This window comes from Triticum dicoccoides, chromosome 7A (assembly GCF_002162155.2).
Source record: "Triticum dicoccoides isolate Atlit2015 ecotype Zavitan chromosome 7A, WEW_v2.0, whole genome shotgun sequence".
NCBI classification, from domain to species: domain Eukaryota; kingdom Viridiplantae; phylum Streptophyta; class Magnoliopsida; order Poales; family Poaceae; genus Triticum; species Triticum dicoccoides.
Genome location: NC_041392.1, coordinates 154,963,858 through 154,984,957, shown reverse-complemented (window position 1 = coordinate 154,984,957; position 21,100 = coordinate 154,963,858). Strand labels below are relative to the sequence as shown.

At 41.3% G+C, this 21,100-nt stretch overlaps 1 protein-coding gene across 1 annotated transcript in view; it reads right to left on the bottom strand.

The window, feature by feature from the left end:
• LOC119329259 (myosin-11-like) overlaps window positions 1-9,403 on the bottom strand; it is a 12,908-nt gene extending 3,505 nt beyond the window's left edge. Inside the window, exons 1-27 of the mRNA XM_037602274.1 lie at window positions 9,075-9,403; window positions 8,610-8,738; window positions 8,382-8,525; window positions 8,100-8,245; window positions 7,863-8,019; window positions 7,708-7,766; window positions 7,435-7,594; window positions 7,159-7,308; window positions 6,933-7,069; window positions 6,697-6,843; window positions 6,480-6,581; window positions 6,334-6,391; window positions 6,125-6,226; window positions 5,522-5,559; window positions 5,257-5,383; window positions 5,008-5,178; window positions 4,731-4,862; window positions 4,516-4,625; window positions 4,339-4,399; window positions 3,807-3,984; window positions 3,520-3,725; window positions 3,249-3,368; window positions 1,114-1,212; window positions 705-926; window positions 397-536; window positions 138-249; window positions 2-52 (exon numbers count right to left, since the gene is read on the bottom strand). Of these exons, the coding sequence (XP_037458171.1) occupies window positions 2-52; window positions 138-249; window positions 397-536; window positions 705-926; window positions 1,114-1,212; window positions 3,249-3,368; window positions 3,520-3,725; window positions 3,807-3,984; window positions 4,339-4,399; window positions 4,516-4,625; window positions 4,731-4,862; window positions 5,008-5,178; window positions 5,257-5,383; window positions 5,522-5,559; window positions 6,125-6,226; window positions 6,334-6,391; window positions 6,480-6,581; window positions 6,697-6,843; window positions 6,933-7,069; window positions 7,159-7,308; window positions 7,435-7,594; window positions 7,708-7,766; window positions 7,863-8,019; window positions 8,100-8,245; window positions 8,382-8,525; window positions 8,610-8,738; window positions 9,075-9,077 (3,261 nt within the window). The 5' untranslated portion in view covers window positions 9,078-9,403. The remainder of the gene's footprint in view (window position 1; window positions 53-137; window positions 250-396; window positions 537-704; window positions 927-1,113; window positions 1,213-3,248; window positions 3,369-3,519; window positions 3,726-3,806; window positions 3,985-4,338; window positions 4,400-4,515; window positions 4,626-4,730; window positions 4,863-5,007; window positions 5,179-5,256; window positions 5,384-5,521; window positions 5,560-6,124; window positions 6,227-6,333; window positions 6,392-6,479; window positions 6,582-6,696; window positions 6,844-6,932; window positions 7,070-7,158; window positions 7,309-7,434; window positions 7,595-7,707; window positions 7,767-7,862; window positions 8,020-8,099; window positions 8,246-8,381; window positions 8,526-8,609; window positions 8,739-9,074) is intronic.
• Between the last annotated feature and the right edge of the window lie 11,697 nt (window positions 9,404-21,100).

The window sequence follows — 21,100 nt, the reverse complement described above, 5'->3', positions numbered from 1 at the left end:
CAGGAGTTATTTTTGAATCGCTAACTGATACATGACCACTTTCCGCATTCCTCTGTAAAAATTAAAAAGCAATGTATATTATCGATGTATTCTCCAAGATAGAACAAAGGATAAAACATAACTACTAACTGGCTCACCTGTAAATTCGACTTGGAACGTCCCGACAAAATTTTAGCTGGAGCCATTGAAACAGCTTGCTGACGAAGGACTTTATTTTCAGATTCTACATTAGATAACTTCTCCTCTAGCCTGAAGGAGAATATGCAGAGACTCAATGTCGCATAACATGATGACAATGTACTTAGATATTAACATGGCTGTAATTCGGAGTCCGCTATAGAGAAGAAAGAGAAGGGATTACAGTATGCATAACAAGCAACATGTGAAAAGCTTAACCTTCTCAGATAGTCCTGAAATTGGCGTATTTTTACTTCAGTCTCTTCTATCTTCTTTTGCTTTTCTTCATTTGCTTGTGCTTCCTCGGAGCGTTTCTTTTCTAATTCATCTGCTCTTTGTTTTTCTGATTGAAGCGAGGTCTACAGGCAAATGAGTTGGGGTACATCACAAAATTATTGAAAGTGAATCATCAAATGAAAGTGCTTAGTTATCTGATAGTATTTATTTGTGCAAAATTACTGGACGAACCAAACATTAGGAAATTCTGGTCAACAACTGCAATGGTGATAGTCTAGTAGATTGCGTACCTTAAGTTCATCTACCTCTGCTTTCAAGGTATGAACCTTCTCAGTGTCTTGGACTATAACCTCAGTTTCCTTTACCACAGGAGGTGCTTCCGCGATAGCCTTTTTAGCAGCTTCTCGTTCCTTTAGAAGCACTGCATTTGTCTCATCCAATTTAGCTTGCAGGGCATCCATGGAACTCTGAAATTTTGATAACTCCTGGGCTTTTGCTTCTTCCAAATCTATCTGTATGCATATGAATTGATTTGTGTGAAATGATTGAAACAATAGATCCATTGCACATCAAAAGTACTTCTGTGAAGCAACAGGTCAAAATTATAGAAAAACAAGTCATGATTGTAACACATTTTTCTTATTTTAAGTGTTTATATGAAGCGGAAGATATATAACAACAAAATAAGTAACATTGTACCCGCATTCGCTTCTCTAACTGCACACGCCATGTAAGCTCTTCCACTGCCTTTTCAAGTTTATCCTTTGCTTGCTTGAGTGCACCCGTTTCCCTTGCTTCCTGATAAGAAGATAATAGCAGTGCATTAGAATAGAAGTGATAATTTTGTGCGTTGGTGCAACCTTATTACTGATTTTGTGAACTTAACAATACATAACTCTTGCTTCCTGAAGAAGATAATAGTAATGAACTATAAATGGTTTTGTGCTTTGAATGCACAGAAATTATGATTTTGCATGTCCCTTCATTAAGGGAGAATTGAAAACCAAAATCAGTACGTCACAAACTTAAGTAACGCAAACAGCACGTTAATAGATCCAAAAGCAAAGGTATAGTGCCCTAAAACAAAAGAAAAATAGTTCAGAAGTTGGATGACAACTGAAACCCTAAATTCAGGACTGCAAGAGGCTATTAAGCATTGTTTAACCGAAGCTATCTATGCATTTCACTCTGGCCAGCCTCTATTATGTGCTTTTTTTCTTGATTGCTTGGACTAAACAATGAACCGAAGTAAATTCATTCTTTCTTCCTTCCAATTCATCAAAACACTCTCCTGTGGTGTTGAAGAACACACTTTTAAGATTGATTCCGTCAAGATTAAAAGGACTCCGCAATCTGAGGTGTGCAGCCAGCGAACTTCTCCATGCTATGATGTGTGCCCATATTTGGTGAACAACTAACGCTGGAAAAGATGAAGGTTAAACTATGAGGGGGAAGAAACCCCCTAGCCTTCATCCTAAAGAAGATGGGAGACTCAAACCCAGGTGGGCTGAGTGGAACCATGTCTCACCAGCCATTTTCTGTAGGAAACCTCCCAAGATGATGGGTCGACTATGATGTTGATGGCGCACCACACAGTGGCTTTGGTAGTCCTCGTCTTTTAAAACTATCCGCTGCCCAACATCTACTCAGATTGCTTACCGCATTAAGTACTTGCAGTGCAAGGAGGCACAAGGGCCATGGCAAGCGGAAGGGGCCATTCATTGAAAGCGAGGTAGTCTACAGTGTTATAGCACTTCCACAAATTTCAACTTCAAATATAACAAACAAAAAGGGGCAAGTTTGTTTGAATAGCGGTATTTATCTTTTCCATCTTTTTCCTACTGATTTAATTTAGCACTTAACTTTTTTTTGTCAATTTGATTACTTCTAATGCATAATGGGTCTGAACTCACAATTTTATACGTAGGTACATGGCATCAAGAACACAAATAGAATTTTCTTGGAAAAGTTCTATTATGATTTGATGCCCAAAAAGAAGAAGGCAGTTGCATGAGTACACCACATAGGGATAATCACATAGGATTAGCATGAGTTGGCTTATATAACAATGTTATAAAACCGTAAAAACAGCAGGTATAAATAGGACTAGGGAACTTTAAAAATCTGATGATAGGCGCTCTGCCCAGCCATTAAAGGAATCAAATTCACAGCACCAGTCCCAGGTGGACACGCCAGTAAGGACTGGCTATTCATGTTGTATCATGACTAATATCTATGTAACAATAGTGCATGGACCCGGATATCCAGCGAACGCCAAATTTTTAGGCATGGCAAAACAAATGTTTTTCATGGCAAGTTGTGTTCGCCGAGGATGGCAATTTTAGTTGGCGAGCATGGCAAATCCGCCTCAGTTCATTTTTTGCCAGGAAACTGCCGTGCTTGCAAACTTAATGTTTGGTTGCCATCCACACTTTGCCACACTTGTGTGCCACAAGTGTGGCATGCCACAGTTTTTGTGGTGGCCAAATTGGTCGCCACACTTGCGGCGCCACAAGTGTGGTGGCCAAATTGGTCGCCACACTTGTGGCAAAAGTTGGCTAGCAACTGAGTCTATGACAAGTGGGGTATGTGACTGAAAAAGTGTGGCATGCCACAACTGTGGCTGCAACCAAACATTTGCCTCAATTTGCCACACTTCTGGCACAAAAGTGTGGCAAAGTGTGGATGGCAACCAAACATGCCCTGAGAATTTGCCATCCTCGCACCAATACAAATTGCCATGAAAAGAAAATCGTTCGATTTGCCATGTCTAAAATTCTGAAGTCAGATTTTTAGCCTTTCCGTAGTTCAATTTACTGTGGTAATACACATACCATTTTAAGTTTCCTGAGTTCTTTCCTTGCAATCCTTCCCCGCCATCTGCATTGTGCAACAATGGCTGCAGCCTTTAACTTCTTATGGTATGAATGAGCTCGATGGCACCTATAACGAGCCTGTAACAGAGAATCAGGACTTTAGGAATATATCATGTGTTGAGCCAGTAACAAGCTGCATAGCAGTTCTCCTAGGATTTTACCGAACCCAGATAAAAACAAGAGCTGCATAATTGTGTAGTCTTATTATTTTGGAAGAACTGAAGGGCACCTGAATTGTAACCGCTGCCTTAGATCGCTTTTTATGTCTGAACCCATTCCTTGCTGCCATTGCACGCAATGCTGTTTGTATTACGAGAACTGAAGAAACTTGCAGTTTGTAGGACCTCCTAGCCTGATGCCCACGTTGGTTTTTCTGAATTTTGACAGAAGCTGCTTGCCTCCGCATGCGATCATAGAGTTTACAAGCCAATGTTCCTAAAACACAAAGTGTGGTTTTAGCATTATTGGTAAAATGAAAATTCACCTGGTCTACAGTTAAGTACAAGCCAAACAGACCTCTCCAAACTGCCTGAAAACATACAGATGCCTTCCTCAAAGAAACAAACTTCTTCCGCATGATATGTGTTCGCATTTTCCCTTGAATTGTTTTTGCAGCAACACTGAGAACTTCAATTCTTCTAGCATCTAATTCAGCCATCTGTCCGGCTCTCAGAAAAACTTTTGTTTTACCTATCTGAAAAGTACAAACAAGTGACAGTGTAAGCTAAATAATTAAATTCTGACGATATTGTATTTGCCCTTTTTTTCTGCTAGCACTGTAAGGCCACCCTGCATGTGATAATCTGACAGTTCAAACCTATATAAGCTACAAATTAGTCCGATAGTTCAAACCTATATAAGCTACAAATGAAGCAAGTAAACCAGTTTTGTTACAGTATTTCCTTTACCAGATCATTAATATTTATCCAATGTATGCTAGGCATTCAAAGAAGATAGAACATTTTCAGTTCAAAAAAAGAAACAGAAGATTGAACATTTAATAGAAAGAAATGTGCCAAGGCAGAGATGAACAGTTAAGGTTAGTTACCTGAAAGCCTATAAGACCCTTCTTTTCCAGAATCCTCTTGCATGCAGCCTTTTCATCACAACTATTGAGATACAAAAAAAAAAATCTTAGCTATTGTCACTTTTATATGCAAATAAAAACTCTTGATGATGATTCAGTGATGTTAACTACAAATCTGCATGACTAATAAGAACTTACTTTCCTTCAATGGTATCTGGAGCGAGTATTCCAAAACGATGCAAAAACTCATAAAATGTGCGACGTGTAGGATAACCGGCACAACTGATCCTGATTGCCTCAAGTACACCCTGATGATACACGGCATGCAATTAAATGTAACTTTGTGAGATAGATCAAACCTCCATTAAATTGCAGTACAGTAAAAAAACAGATATTAGGTCAGAGGCACTTACACCACAACGCAACTGTTGCATAACATTGACATTCTCAAAAATTGCCGGTTTTAGGACATTGTTTGGCTTAACACATCTGATATAATGAGGTTCAGTAGAATTTAATGTTTCCATAAGAGCTTGAAGTTGTTGCTGCCACACAAAAAATCAGCGGTTGGTAAAAATTAGTCATGCATAATAGTATTACTGAAGAAGAAATAGAGATGCTGATAGGTAGATATAGAACTGGCAGAAAATTCTAAAGGATAATCATGCAGAACTGAAAGAGGGGGGAAACCTTGAAGCGTGCACCAATCGAAGAAAACTTCGAGGATTTTGATGTTTCTTCTGGCGGAGGAGGAAATAATCCTGCGATAAAGGAGCATCTAGAAGCACTCAGTAGCTCCTGGTGCTCTGCCACAACGTAGTCTTTGTTTTTGTCAAGGAATTGGTCAGACTGATACATCACCTGCATACCGCAAGTATAAGTATCAGTTAAAACCCGACAATATCCTGGAGCAATTGAATTTGATGAATAAAAGCTAACCTCTCCAGCGTAGTGAGCGATTGCAAAATCTGTGCGAGATAGCTTAGGTTTGACAAACCGTTTATGCTTTTGAAAAGTCTGGTACAGCTTCTGGGCAAAGGTCTCGTGTGTTGACTTGGGAAACATACTGAAGAACAGTTAAATAGACAACAATTATAACATAGTTTTGCATCTTAACGACGGACATTAATTCAAATATTCAACTAAACATACACAGTAAAATAGAATTGATTAAATGAACAAAGCAAGGATATGGTAAGCATACCATGCCTCATCTAGAAGTGCAATAACGCCACCAGGTTTCTGCCGAGGGATATTTCAGTAATACATGCAAAAGAAATGAGTGAGCATCAATTGCAAAACTGATTTTAAAAGATGTAAAATAAGCACAAGAAAAAGACGTGTATTTGCCTGCCTAAAATAGGGCTTCTCTGGTTATGCAAACTTGTGGAGGCTAGTCGGCACTAAAGCTCTACGAGCCCTGCCACTGCATGCATGACCTCCAGACAATGTGGGGTCTTACTTTTGCTTATTCTAGGCTTGCTTAGTTTAGCCTCGATTGTTTCTTTCTTAACTTCTATTCATTTTTGGTCTTTTGGTCGAAGACAGCATGACTGGTTTGTAAATGGAGTGCTTCATTTGATCAAGAGAAAAAATGATTGATCTTGTTTTAACCTTGCCAGCCTTGCCCATTAGGTGAAGCTTAACTTTGGCCAAATAGGCACTAACTGAGAAGTATTGGATTGCACTCTACAGCAGCACGACCCTATTACAATACTTGAGATTTCCCATCAATATACTGGATGCAATTAAACTGATTAAGATCTTACAAATCCTTTATCCATTCATGTACAATGGTTACACATACCTTCTCAATAAGATCAAGAACATCTTGATTATCGACAAACTCAATATAGCTCCAATCAATTTGTTCTTTAGTGTATTCCTCTTGCTCCATCTTAAAAACGTGCTGAAAAAGATCATAGAGGCACCTTTCAAGTAAATATATGTTCTTTAGTTGTCAAACGGCTATGGGTGTTTGGTGTACATGAACCATTTCTTGTGAGCAAGTGTTACCTGATTGAAATGTTGCTGTAATTTCTCATTTGTATAATTAATACAGAACTGTTCAAAACTGCAGAAAACATTATTTGCCAATTTGTGAGAACAATCTAGTGGATTATAAATACAATACTGGACCGCAGTAAATCTGTAAATTTTACCTGTTTGACTTAAAGCTCTCAAAACCATAGATATCCAGGACACCAATAAGACATTTAGAGTTAGCATCTTGCCCGATGGAACTATTAATTTTATCAACAAGCCTGCAATATAATGATGGGTTGAAACAATGAATGCAATCTTCTCCTGTGTTGCAATGGAATTTGGACACTTGTAACATATATATGTAATAAAGAACAAAAGGACACTATTCTATACCAATCGAACAAGCGGGAATATATTGTCTTTGCAAAACCATCCCTGCTGATAGTTGCGCTGTAAGGATCAAGACTCCTTTTTATAACCTCCTCTGGTGTTACCATGACACGCTTACAGAGAGCATCTGTCAAAGCTCCAGGATCACACCTGACATAGAATACAAGGCAATCATTGGAGCTTGCACGTAGTAATACTAATACCATACATTAGAGAAAGAACTAAATAAAGGTAGTTACATAAGGAGTTCGGCAGCTGTTTCAAGATGAAACTTAGATTTGTCATCTTTCAAAACTGAGGAATCAGCTTCTTTCCCCTTGGCAAATTCAATGTTGCCAATATGAAGAATAGCTGCAACCACCCTGAAAATAGCATCCTGAAGACAAATTAAGTGCAAGCAAGTGAGAAACAAAATCAGTTCAGGCAGCCACCAATCATATCAAAGAACATATAGGATTGAGTTACCTGTTCCTGGGTACTGATACCAACAATATCCATTGCTCTTCTGGTAGCCAAATATTCACGAGCATCACTGACCCCAACCAAATCGTAGCAATTTGATTTATTAAGATAATGATAAGTCCTAGGATGTTCTAATTTGTACTTATCAAGTTCCTGAAAATTGAATGCCAGTGCAGATTATTTGTGTTAGGTACCAAATCTCAAGTTAGTGTAAGAAAACACCAACAGTGAGTTCATTGAGACCCACAAGAAGTACCGAAGGAGAATATTGATCGTTACCTCCTGTGGTGCCGCACAAAGGAGATAAAAGCAGTGGTAGTTGCGTTCAGGATCAGAAATTTGGCATACTCGTGACCTTTCAAGCAGGTATGTTCTGACAGCAGCACCTGAGATCCTCCCATGCTTATCAAATTGAATCTCAACAAACTTACCAAATCGACTGCACCAAACATTGGGACAAATAATGAGATCCGAACATATATATACACCTCCATGATTTGGAACCATGCAAGTAAACTTATACACACAGTTTTTTTTTCTAATCTGGCCTACCTAGAATTGTTATTTCTGACAGTCTTGGCATTGCCAAAAGCTTCAAGGACTGGATTTGACTGCAGATATAAGAATTTAAAATAGAAAAGTTCAATTGATGCATTAATAACTAAACATTACAACTGTCTTGCATGGCTAAGTACTGGCTGCCTTACTTCAAGAACTTGTTGTTCTACTGTTCTTCCTTCTGTTGCAGCGCGGCCACCCAAATAGGCAAGATACTGCATAAGCATTTTTGTTGTTTCTGTTTTACCAGCACCACTCTCACCACTCACGAGAATAGAGTTGCTCCTTCCTTCATGAATCATAGCCCTATTACATGTAAATATAACAATGAGATCAACCAGTCCTCTGAGGAAATACTAAAACAGTTTTCGGCTATGTTTACTTACCTGTATGCAACATCTGCGACAGCAAAAACATGCGGACTTAACTCACCAAATGGTGCACCCTTGTACTGTTGCATCATATGTGAGTCATATAAATGTTGCAATCTTTGGAAAGGATTCACAGCAATGAGAATATTTCCAGTGTATGTCTGCCCAAACGAAGACATATCAGTCATAAGAAACATTACCTGAGTTCCAAAAATTAAACTCAAGACAGTACAGCTAACATAACGGCATATCTAGAGCAAGTGGCCAAGCAGCAAGCAGTAATAAAGATGAACATACATAGATTTCATTAAGTTCATATCTGGTGGCCAAATTCTGCAAAACTCCTGGCTCATGGAGATAGGAGAGCTTTGTCATGTCATCAACTCCACCAGCAGCTGCTTCCATATCTTTGGGATATAATTTCGACAATTTTTGAACGATCTAAAATTGTGACAGTAAACATAAGTATCGGTATTTTATCAAACTGAATGCCCATAAGTACCAGTATTATACAGCACAACTTACCTTTTTTCCATTGGCTACTTGGATCTCAGCCTCTTCGCCATTGATCTTAACAACTTCTCCATCGACCCAAGCAACATCAGGCTCTTCAGCCCACACATGTGAGCCTACTATAATGTTAACTTTCGTCCCCTGGAAATGAAAATATACGTCTCTCAATTATGCTAGCCTCTGAATAAACGATGACAATGCATTTGCATTTCACAATGCCGAAAGCTGAAAGTAATAACAATAAGAAAGAATTCGCTTGGATCCGAAATCTATTGCCTCAATCAGGAATCTAGTCTCCATCCATTCAATGCAATTGCAATGCTAGGCATAACTCTACCGAATCCTTGGGTAAAAACTATGCAACCAATCACCACGATTCAGACCGGGGAAACAGGGGAACAATCGCGACCCTGGCTAAACACCGCTTTGCCACTGCATTTTACTCAAGCGGTCGCAAACCACACGAGGCGAGTTTACCATTTCGCCGGCCGGTGGAGGATGATCAGTTGGACGCTGTGGGCGACGGGGCGGACGAACTCATATCCCTCTTCCCCGCGCTCGTGCTCGCCGGACACCCTCCGTACGCCGTCGTCTTCGTCGTCCCGTCGTCGCCGCCGCGCGCCTCGGAGGAGGGAGAGGTGGTGGTGCGGTGCAAAAGCGGGGGAGTGGGGAGGGGGAAGGGGATGTGTAGAAGGCAGGCGGTGTGGGGCGGAGAGGGTGCAGTACGTGGAGCGGCCATGGCTGGCCTCGCCTCGATCTCTGCGGGGCGCCATGGATTAGGGGCGGAGCTGGACATGCGGCATGGGTTGAGGTTGAACCCCCGAATTCCGGGAAAACAATCCGCTATTAGTAGTTGTGAGTGAAACACAGGCTCAGGCACACCCGAGCCAAATACATTGCGCTATGGCTGTCGCGTTATTTCTGAATTTATTTCAAAATTTCCGGCAACATGCTTTTATTGAAAGAAGATGTTTTTATCGACGACGAGGTGTCTATATGACTTTATAAATTTCAAGATGATATACCGACTCAGTCTCTTGAAGATGCTCATAAAGATAGAGTATGCATGTGTGCGGTCACACAAGTGAATGTATGTGCGTATGTATAAGCGTTTACGTTTGTATTGTGTTCAAGAAAAAAACATGTTACATTCCTATTAAAAAAACTGTTGCATTTTAGAGGAGAAACAAAAATTATACAAGGAGTTCGCTTCTCTCCTCTTTTTTTGATGTTTAGGATGTGAAGTTGTTCATCAAAACAAACACTCAAATATCCACTGGCATATTTGGACATGTACATTGAAAGTGTTAGCGGAGTCGGCCATCCAACTCTATACACGAGATGTCTGCTCTTTTACAAAATAATAATATAATATATCAAACCAAATGTCTATCATGCATGCTCACTTTGAATTGATAGCAATTCAAGCATACACTTAAATCCTAAACAAAAGCATCGAATGTTCAATAAGTTTTTTTAATTCAACCATACTCCACAAAAGTGGCCTTCATCTCAAGCTTTCTCTTCTCGAGCTTGATCTTCTTCATCGCCACATGTTCATCCAGATGGGCTACCCCTTAAGCTTCATCCAACAATGTATCCATGTGAAGAGGCTTGCCCTTTGTCGGAGACGATTCTGACATATCCCTCGGTTGGGTATCCCGGAGAGGTGAGTAGGTCGGATGGTAACAAAGAGACAAGTTTTTGTACATGTTCGGGCCCTCTGATGGAGGTAAAAACCTACTCATGATCTGTGTTTATTGTGATAGGGATGTACAAGGTACAAGGTATGGAACTGGTAAATTTATTGTTGAATAGCTCGGATCATGACTTATATAGCATAAAAGCGCCCTAGGATTACAGATCCTAATTGGCTACGTCGGTGGAGGTGGATGATGCGGCTTGAACTACGTCGGTATTTTCTCAAAGAGGAAGGGATGATGCAACACAATTACGGTAGGTATTTTCCTCAATAATGAGATCAAAGTTATCGAACCAGTAGAAAAACCACGCAACATTATGTAAACGGTACCTGCACACAAAAAACAAATACTTGCAACTTGGCGTGAAAGAGGGGTTGTCGATCCCTCCCGGATAAAAAGATAGATAAATTGTAGTAGATTGGATAAATAGATCTCGTGGGAACGTGAAATAAAATAAATAATAAAAAATGCAACAATGTATTTTTGGGTTTTTGGATTAATAGATCTGAAAATAAAAGCGAATGAAAAATATCTCAAAGGCAAATATGATGAAGAATAGACCTGGGGGCCGTAGATTTTACTAGTGGCTTCTCTCGAGAAAAATAGCATACGACGGGTAAACAAATTACTATTGGGCAATTGATAGAACTTCAAATAATTATGACGATATCCAGGCAATGATCATCATATAGGCATCACGTCCAAGATTAGTAGACCGACTCCTACCTGCATCTACTACTATTACATCACACATCGACCGCTATCCAGCATGCATCTAGTGTATTTAGTTCATGGAAAAATGGAGTAATGCAATAAGAACGATGACATGATATAGACAAGATCTATTCATATAGGAATAGACCCCATCTTGTTATCCTTAATAGTAACGATACATACGTGTCATGTCCCCTCTTTTCACTGGGATTGAGCATCGTAAGATCGAACCCATCACAAAGCACCTCTTCCCATGGCAAGAAAAATTAATCTAGTTGGCCTAACTAAATTAAAGATTCGAAGAAGAAGTACGAGGCTATAAGCAATCATGCATATAAGAGATCAAAACTCAAATAACTTTCATGGATAAAATAGATCTGATCATAAACTCAAAATTCATGGATCCCAACAAACACCGCAAAAAGAGTTATATCAAATAGATCTCCAAGAGACCATTGTATTGAAAATCAAGAGAGATAGGAAATCATCTAGCTACTAACTACGGACCCGTAGGTCTACAATGAACTACTCACGCATCATTAAAGATGCACCTATGAGGATGATGAACCCCTTTGTGATGGTGTCTAGATTGGATATGTGGTTTCTGAAACTTGCGGCCGTTAGAATTGTGTCTCGTCGACTCCCCTAGGATTTTGGATTTTCGGGGTATTTATAGAGCAAAGAGGCGGTGCGGGAGGCGGTCGAGGTGGGCACAACCCACCAGGGCGTGCCTGGGCCCCCAAGCGCGCCCAGATGGATTGTTCTCCCATCGAAGCCCCCTCTGATACTTCCTTGACCCATCATGTGTCTCCTGGTCCAAAAAAATTCTTCAAAAAGTTTCACTGCGTTTGGACTCTATTTGGTATTGATTTTCTGCGAAAAAAATAAGCAAAAAACAGCAACTGGCACTGGGCACTATGACAATAGTTTAGTCCCAAAAAAGATGTAAAGTTCCTATAAAATAATTATAAAACATCCATGAATGATAATATAACAACATGGAACAATAAAAAAATTATAGATACGTTGGAGACGTATCAACATCTCAAGCTTAATTCCTGCTCGTCCTCGAGTAGGTAAATAATAAAAACATAATTTTTGATGTGGAATGTTGCCTAACATGTTCATCACATATTCTTTTCTTTTGTAGTGATACGTCTCCAACGTATCTACAATTTTGGATGTATTCATGCCATGTTTATAATATTTTTACATGATTTTGGTATAATTGATTAGAATTAACCCGGACTGGCGCTGTTTTCAACAGAACTCCTGTGGTGGTGTTTTTGTGCAGAAATAAAAGTTCTCGAAATGCGCTAAAAATCAATGGAGATTTTTTTGGAAAATATAAAAATACTGAAATGAAGAGTTACCGGAGGGGAGTCCCGTGGACCCCAGGAGTGTGGAGGGCGCGCCCCTGTGCCTCGTGGACTTCCAGTGGGGCCCCCTGACTTGTTCTCGATGCCAACCTCTTCTATAAATCCCCAAACCTCCAAAAAATAACATAGATCGGGAGTTCCACCGACGCAAGCCTCTGTAGCCACCAAAAACCAAAGGGACCCTGTTCCGGCACCCCGCCGAAAGGGGGGAATCATTACCGGTGGCCATCTTCATCATCTCGGTGCTCTCCATGATGAGGAGGTAGTAGTTCATCCTCGGGGCTGAGGGTATGTACCAGTAGCTATGTGTTTGATCTCTCTCTCTCTCTCGTGTTCTTGATATGGCACGATCTTGATGTATCGCGAGCTTTGCTATTATAGTTGGATCTTATGATGTTTCTCCCCCTCTATCTCTTGTAATGGATTGAGTTTCCCTTTGAAGTTATCTTATCGGATTGAGTCTTTAAGGATTTGAGAACACTTGATGTATGTCTTGCATGTGCTTATCTATGGTGACAATGGGATATTCACGTGATCCACTTGATGTATGTTTTGGTGATCAACTTGCGAGTTATGTGACCTTGTGAACTTATGCATAGGGGTTGGCACACGTTTTCGTCTTGACTCTCCGGTAGAAACTTTGGGGCACTTTTTGAAAGTCTTTGTGTTGGTTGAATAGATGAATCTGAGATTGTGTGATGCATATCATATAATCATACCCGCGGATACTTGAGGCGGCATTGGAGTATCTAGGTGACATTAGGGTTTTGGTTGATTTGTGTCTTAAGGTGTTATTTTACTACGAACTCTAGGGCTGTTTGTGACACTTATAGGAATAACCCAATGGATTGATCGGAAAGAATAACTTTGAGGTGGTTTCGTATCCTACAATAATTTCTTCGTTTGTTCTCCACTATTAGTGACTTTGGAGTGACTCTTTGTTGCATGTTGAGGGATTGTTATATGATCCAATTATGTTATTATTATTGAGAGAACTTGCACTAGTGAAAGTATGAACCCTAGGCCTTGTTTCGAAGCATTGCAATACCGTTTGTGCTCACTTTTATCATTAGTTACCTTGCTGTTTTTATATTTTCAGATTACAAAAACCTATATCTACCATCCATATTGCACTTGTATAACCATCTCTTTGCCGAACTAGTGCACCTATACAATTTACCATTGTATTGGGTGTGTTGGGAACACACAAGACTCTTTGATATTTGGTTGCAGGGTTGTTTGAGAGAGACCATCTTCATCCTACGCCTCCCACGGATTGATAAATCTTAGGTCATCCACTTGAGGAAAATTTGCTACTGTCCTACAAACCTCTGCACTTGGGGGCCCAATGATGCCTACAAGAAGAAGGTTGTGTAGTAGACATCAAGTTGCGATTGAATCTTTTTGTTTATTGTGTTATCACTAGTTTAGTATATAAAAGAAAACTACCAAAAAATCGAATTGAGGTTGCCTCATATGCTTCATCTTTTTAATATCTTTCATGAAAATGATGGAAAGGAAAATTGTGCTCAAGTGTTAGAAGAAGAATGCATTAAAATGTTTGGCACTAAATATTTGAATGATGAGCATGATTGCAATGTTGTTAGTATGAATTCTTTGAATATCCATGATGCTAATGATATGCGAAGCCACAAGCTTGGGGATGCTATGTTTGATGAAGATGATATTTTTTTGTTCCCTAAGTTCTGATGAGCAAATTTATTATGATGAAAGCATCCCTCCTACCTATGATGATTATTGTGATGACACGTATGCTATAAAGAATAATGATATCCATGAAACTTGTCATCATGGTTTTAACTTTCAATTCGATTATGCCTCAAATGATAGTTATTTTGTTGAGTTTTCTCCCACTACTATTTATGAGAAGAAATTTGCTTATGTGGAGAGTAATAAAAATTATATGCTTGTAGATCATGAAAAAAATGCTTTATGTGATGGTTATATTGTTGACTTCATTCATGATGCTACTGAAAATTATTATGAGGGAGGAATATATGCTCGTAGGAATTGCAATAATATCAAGTTTCCTCTCTATGTGCTTAAAATCTTGATGTTATGCTTGTTTTGCTTTCCTATGCTAGTTGATTCTTGTTCCCATAAATTGTTTGCTCACAAAATCCCTATGCATAGGAAGTGGGTTAGACTTAAATGTGCTAGTCATATTCTTCATGATGCTCTCTTTATGTTTCAATTCTTATCTTTTATGTGGGCATCATTGAAATCGTCATGCCTAGCTAAAAAGAAATTAAAGAAAAGCGCTTGTTGGGAGACAAGCCAATATTTACTCCTACTGTTTTTGTGTGTTCACATGATTAAGGTATTGTAGTAATAATGTTTTATAGCTTTTGTTTGAATAAAGTGCCAAGTAAGACCTTTGGGAGGGCTTACAGTGATAGTTGATTTGATCTTGCTGAAAAACAGAAACATTTGTGCTCAGGTAAACAATTCTCATTTTTAACAGAAGCGTGATAAAATACTGATTCTTTTTTCAGAAGATTAATAAACAAATTTCCTAGGACTTCCTAATTTCTCAGGATTTTTGGAGTTACATAAGTATTCGAGAGTTACAGATTACTACAAATTGTTCTGTTTTTGACAGATTCTGTTTTCGATGCATAGTTTGCTTGTTTTTTAGTTTTTGTGGCTTATATTGCTTAATATAAATTGTAGAAATGATATGGTACAGTAGGAATCATGTGAGAAAAATTATGAATCTTGTCTTGACAGTACCTAAGTGGTGATTTGCTTTCTTATACTAACGGAGCTTACGAGTTTTCTGTTAAGTTTTGTGTTGTGAACTTTTCAAGTTTTGGGTAAAGATTCGTTGGACTACGGAATAAGGAGTGGAAAGAGCCTAAGCTTGGGTATGCCCAAGGCACCCCAAGGTAATATTCAAGGACAACCAAGAGCCTAAGCTTGGGGATGCCCCGGAAGGCATCCCCTCTTTCGTCTTCGTTCATCGGTAACCTTACTTGGAGCTATATTTTTATTCACCACATGATATGTGTTTTGCTTGGAGCGTCATTTTATTTTATTAGGATTTGCTTGCTGTTACTTAGAGTAATATTTTGCATCTTTTACTTCAATAAAAAGGTCAAGTATAGCCTTTACCATGCTCATTTTGCAAGTCCATATGTTGCTGTTTTAAAAACAGAAGTTTGCTGTTATGTTTTGAATATTTGTGAATAGTCAGGACATGATAAAATCTTGAAATTTTTAAGCAATTAGTAACAACAAATTATCTACAGTGTGGTAATTTGTCATAATTTTTGGAGTTAAATAAGTATGATTCTTCTTGCATTCTTTACAGACTATCCTCTTTAAACAGATTGCTGTTATGATTGCATTGTCTGCATATGTTTGCTTGTTTAATGATTCTATTTGATGATAGGAGTATTAAATATGCAGAGGAATTTAGTATGAAATGCCAAATTATAATTTTAGTGATTTTCTACAGTAGAGAATGATAAGGTTTTGCGTTGCTTTATACTAACTTATCTCACGAGTTCTTGTTGAGTTTTGTGTGCATGAAGTTTTTAAGATTCTAGGAAACTATGATATGAGAGGAATTAAGGAGACACAAAATCTCAAGCTTGGGGATGCCCAAGGCATTCCTAATTAATATTTCAAGAAGTCTCAAGCATCTAATCTTGGGGATGTCCCGGTTGGCATCCCACCTTTCTTCTTCAACAACTATCGGTCAGTTTTGGTTGAGCCTAAGTTTTTGCTTCTTTACATGATATGTGCTATCCTTGCAATGTCATTTTTTTTGTTTTGCTTGTTGTTTGAATAAAGTACTTAATATCTGAAATTTTATTTATGAGAAGGAGTCTTCACATAGTTACATAATTATTCAACTACTCATTGATCTTCACTTATATCTTTCGGAGTAGTTTCTCGTTTATTCTAGTGCTTCACTTATATCTTTTAGAGCACGGCGGTGGTTTTATTTTGAAGAAATAGATGAACTCTCATGCTTCACTTATATCATTTTGAGAGTCTCTAAACAGCATGGTAGTTTGTTTTGGTTATGAATTTAGTCCTAATATGATGGGCATCCAAGAGGGATATAATAAAAACTTTCATATAAAGTGCATTGAATACGATGAGAAGTTTGATTCCTTATGATTGTTTTGAGATATGAAGATGGTGATATTAGAGTCATGCTAGTGAGTAGTTGTGAATTTGAGAAATACTTGTGTTAAGGTTTGTGAGTCCCGTAGCATGCACGTATGGTGAACTGTTATGTAACGAAGTTGGAGCATGAGATATTTTTTTATTGTCTTCCTTATGAGTGGCGGTCGGGGACGAGCGATGGTCTTTTCCTACCAATCTATCCCCCTAGGAGCATGCGCGTAGTACTTTGTGTCAATAGCTAATAGACTTTTGCAATAAGTATGTGAGTTCTCTATGACTAATGTTGAGTCCATGGATTATACACACTCTCATCCTTCCACCATTGCTAGCCTCTCTAGTACCGCGCAACTTTCGCCGATACCATAAACCCACCCGAGGGAGTCCTGGATTAGGGAGTACCACAGACGAAAAGTCTCACCATTGGTGCTTTCATTGAGAGTTCCTCTGTGTCGTCGCCTTTAGGCCCGATGGCTCCTTTGATCATCAACAACAATATGGTCCAGGGTGAGACTTTTCTCCCCAGACAGATCTTCGTCTTCGGCGGCTTCGCTCTGCGGGTCAATTCGCTCGGCCACCTGGAGCAGATCGAAAGCTACGCCCCTGGCCATCAAGTCAGGTTTGGAAGCTTAAACTACACGGCCGACATCCGCGGAGACTTGATCTTCGACGGGCTCGAGCCACGGCCAAGCGCGTCGCACTATCTCGAGGGGCATGATCTAGCTCTGCCCCCGGACAGTGTCCTGGAGGCCGCACACGCATCGGTTCCGACCCCTAACTCAGAGCCTATTGCGCCAATCGAGGATGAACGGTTGGACGTCACCTCAGGGGCTGCGATCCCAAAAGCTATCGAGCCGAACGCTAGCCCCGCACTCTGCACGACCCGTGACTCCGAGGATCCGGACTCCTCCCCGAACTCCGAATCCCCCGCGCCCTTGCCAATCGAATCCGATTGGGCGCCGATAATGGAGTTCACCGCCGCAGACATCCTTCAGCACTCGCCCTGTGGCGATATCCTGAACTCTCTCAAGTCTCTCTCCTTATCAGAAGAGCCCTGGCCGAACTACGGTCGGCGAGGATGGAATACGGACGATGAATAAATTCAAAGCCCACCCACCACCCACTTGGTAGCCACTGTCGACAATTTAAACGACGTGCTCAACTTCGACTCTGGAGACATCGACAGCATGGATGACGATGCAGGAGATACCGACGAACCAACGCCCATAGGGCATTGGACAGCCACCTCATCTCACGATGTGTACATGGTGGATACCCCTAAAGGAAGCGACAACGAGGAAAAAGGGGATGGGATGGGAGATTGACCCCCCGAAAAGCAATCAAAGCGTCGGCGTAAACGCTGACCCAAGCCCCGCCTCAACAAAAACCCAGCCATAGAGCAGGACGAGCCGTTAGACGACGAGCAGGCCTTAAAGCAACCGTCCGAACAGGGCAACACGGATAGAGAAACCGAACATCCCTCCTCCGGGCGAAAACGGCATTCCGGACGACCTCACGCCGAATAAACCTATGGAGCAGAAGAATCTCCACGAGAGGCTCGTTGCAACTGCACGCAGCCTAAAGAAGCAAAAGCGGAAGCTAAAAACAGCGGAAGACGCACTCCGGATTAGATGGAGCAAAGTAATCAATACCACAGATAAGTACGGCGACAGTCGCCGCACTAAAAGCTATCCGAAAAGAAAGCTACTGCCTGAATTCGACGAAGAGGCCCTAGAGCCCTCGCATTCAAAAAATGAAAAAGCCACACGGTCGGATAGACGACCCCATAAAGCGGCAAGCGGCGCCGCACCTAAATCGGCATGCGACCCACTTAAGGATTCGCATAATGGCCCAGTCAGGTCCATTTATGGCCAAGAAAGCAAGCTCTCGTAAGCAACGCTATGAAGCCATCATCAGAATCCGGCACACCCAAATACAGGGGCGCCGCACACCCCCTATGTTTCACCGATGAGGTTCTGGACTATGAATTCCCAGAGGGATTCAAACCCGTAAACATAGAGGCATATGATGGAACAACAGACTCTGGAGTCTGGATCGAGGATTATATCCTCCACATACACATGGCTAGAGGAGATGATCTCCACGCCATAAAATATCTACCCCTTAAGCTCAAAGGGCCAGCCCGGCATTGGCTTAAAAGCCTTCCCGAAAACACAATTGGAAGCTGGGAAGAGCTCGAGGATGCTTTCTGAGCAAACTTTCAAGGGACCTATGTCCGCCCTCCGGATGCAGACGATCTTAGTCACATAACTCAACAACCCAAAGAATCAGCTCGGCAGTTCTGGAATAGATTCCTCACTAAAAAGAATCAGATAGTCGACTGTACGGACGCCGAAGCCTTAGCAGCTTTCAGGCATAACGTCCGAGACGAATGGCTCGCCAGACACCTCGGCCAAGAAAAGCCAAGAACAATGGTCGCACTAACAAGCCTCATGACCCACTTTTGTGCAGGGGAGGACAACTGGTTGGCAAGGTGCAGCCCCAGTGACCCAAGTACATCCGAAACTAGGGATGGAAACAGAAAACCGCAATGCAACAAGGACCGTCGCCGGACTAAGGACAAAAGTCCGAAGAGCACGGCAGTCAATGCCGGATTCAAAGGCTCACGACAAAATCAGGAAAAATCGCCCCCCCCCAGGATAGCAGGGACGATCCATCCAACCTAAGTAAAATCCTGGACAAGATATGTCAGATACACAATACTCCCGGGAAGCCTGCTAACCATACCCACAGAGACTGTTGGGTTTTCAAACAATCCGGCAGACTCAATGCCGAACACAAGGGGCTCGACACACCAAGCGAAGACGAGGACGAACCCCAAAAGCAGAGCACCAGGAAACAAAAGAACTTCCCACAAGAAGTAAAAACAGTGAACTCACTTCACATAACAAAACGTGCGGCGCCCGTAAAGGTACGCACCAGACGGCCCAAAGGGTCCTGCCACTGGTTGTCAAAACCGATCATCTTCGATCAGCTAGATTATTCTAGGAATATCAAGAATGTAGGCTGGACTGCCTTGATACTCAATCCAATAATTGGCGGACTCCAGTTTTCAAATGTCCTTATGGACGGTGGCAGTGGACTAAACGTGATATATCAGGATACAATCCAGCACATGGGGATAAACCCAGCAAGAATCCGCCGCAGCAAAACCTCCTTTCAAGGGGTAATACCTGGTCCGGACACCCATTGTATGGGTTTTCTCCGGCTCGAAGTCATATTCGGCTCTGCCGATAACCTTCGCCGTGAAAAGCTGACCTTCCATATCGTCCCGTTCTCAAGTTGCTATCAAGCACTACTGGGACGCGAAGCTTTCGCTCGCTTTAATGCAATACCGCATTATGCATCTCTTACGCTTAGGATGCCCGGTCCACGAGGCATTATCTCTCTGAAGGGGAAGCACTAAAGTGCGCCTCCCCAAGCGGAGGACTGTGCGGCCGCTCTGACAGCCCCATGGCAAAATGGCCTCACCGGCCAAAAAACTTCAAAATAGGTCATTCAAGACCACGAACGCGGATAGACGAGTTCGGTGCAAAATCATCATTGATGCAGGCCTAGAAGCCATATACCTCCGCACTAGGGGCTCCACGCATATACGATAAGAGAAAATAAAGCTCAATCTTATATATCTTACTTTATACTTTGCTTATTTTAAACTTTTCGGCACGACCCATTTTCAACTCAGTTCCTCTCTTTTACAGATGAACGTCGTGCGACGCCCGTCCAGGATACAGCACAACGGAGACACAGGCGCAGACGTGCAGTAGGGACCCGTCCTAAACGATTCTTTTTAGATTAAGACCCTGCGTAAACCTTTTTACTGTCTCTTGTTGCTACACATCCCCTGGTTTTTTCTTTCTGGTATAACCAAGGAGGAGGCTGGCGTCTTGGCATGTGGCCACGTCAGAATTTTTGCACGTACCTGGACACTAGGGGCTTTTTTAATAAAGAGTGTTGTTTCGCCCGCACTCAAAAGACCGAACACCTTAGGGAGTATTCGGCGTCGCGAGTTTTGGCATTATATGCATCAGCTCCGAATCATGTCTTTGGTCAAATGTTGGGTTGCCCGGCTCCTGAGTTCGGCTACCTTACGTTCCACTCTATCGGCTAAGGTAGCACCAGGAGAACTACTGCGATTGTGCCCCCGGTTCGGCCGGGCGAGCACCTCAGTAGAGAAAGCCGAAAACTGACTATCATGATGTAGCGTGAGACTGATCAGCTACTCGATGACCTATCAGAATCTATAGGATTCCTCCGCTTTAACGAAGGGCCGCTTCCCGGTCAGGCACATACATGCCCTGAATTCGGACGAGCGCAGTTGCCACCAAGGAGCTACCTAAAGAGTCTCATTGTCAAACACCTATGGCTAAGTGAAAATGTTAAAGCATTATAGTCCGGTTGCCTGGCCCGCTGCGCTATCACCTCCTTTATAGGACCAAGACGTTGGGTTAAGTGTGAAAATGCGTCTTCTGCAAGCACCCCCGCACTATGTGCGTGGGGGCTGAAGCCAACGACTGCCATCTTTTAG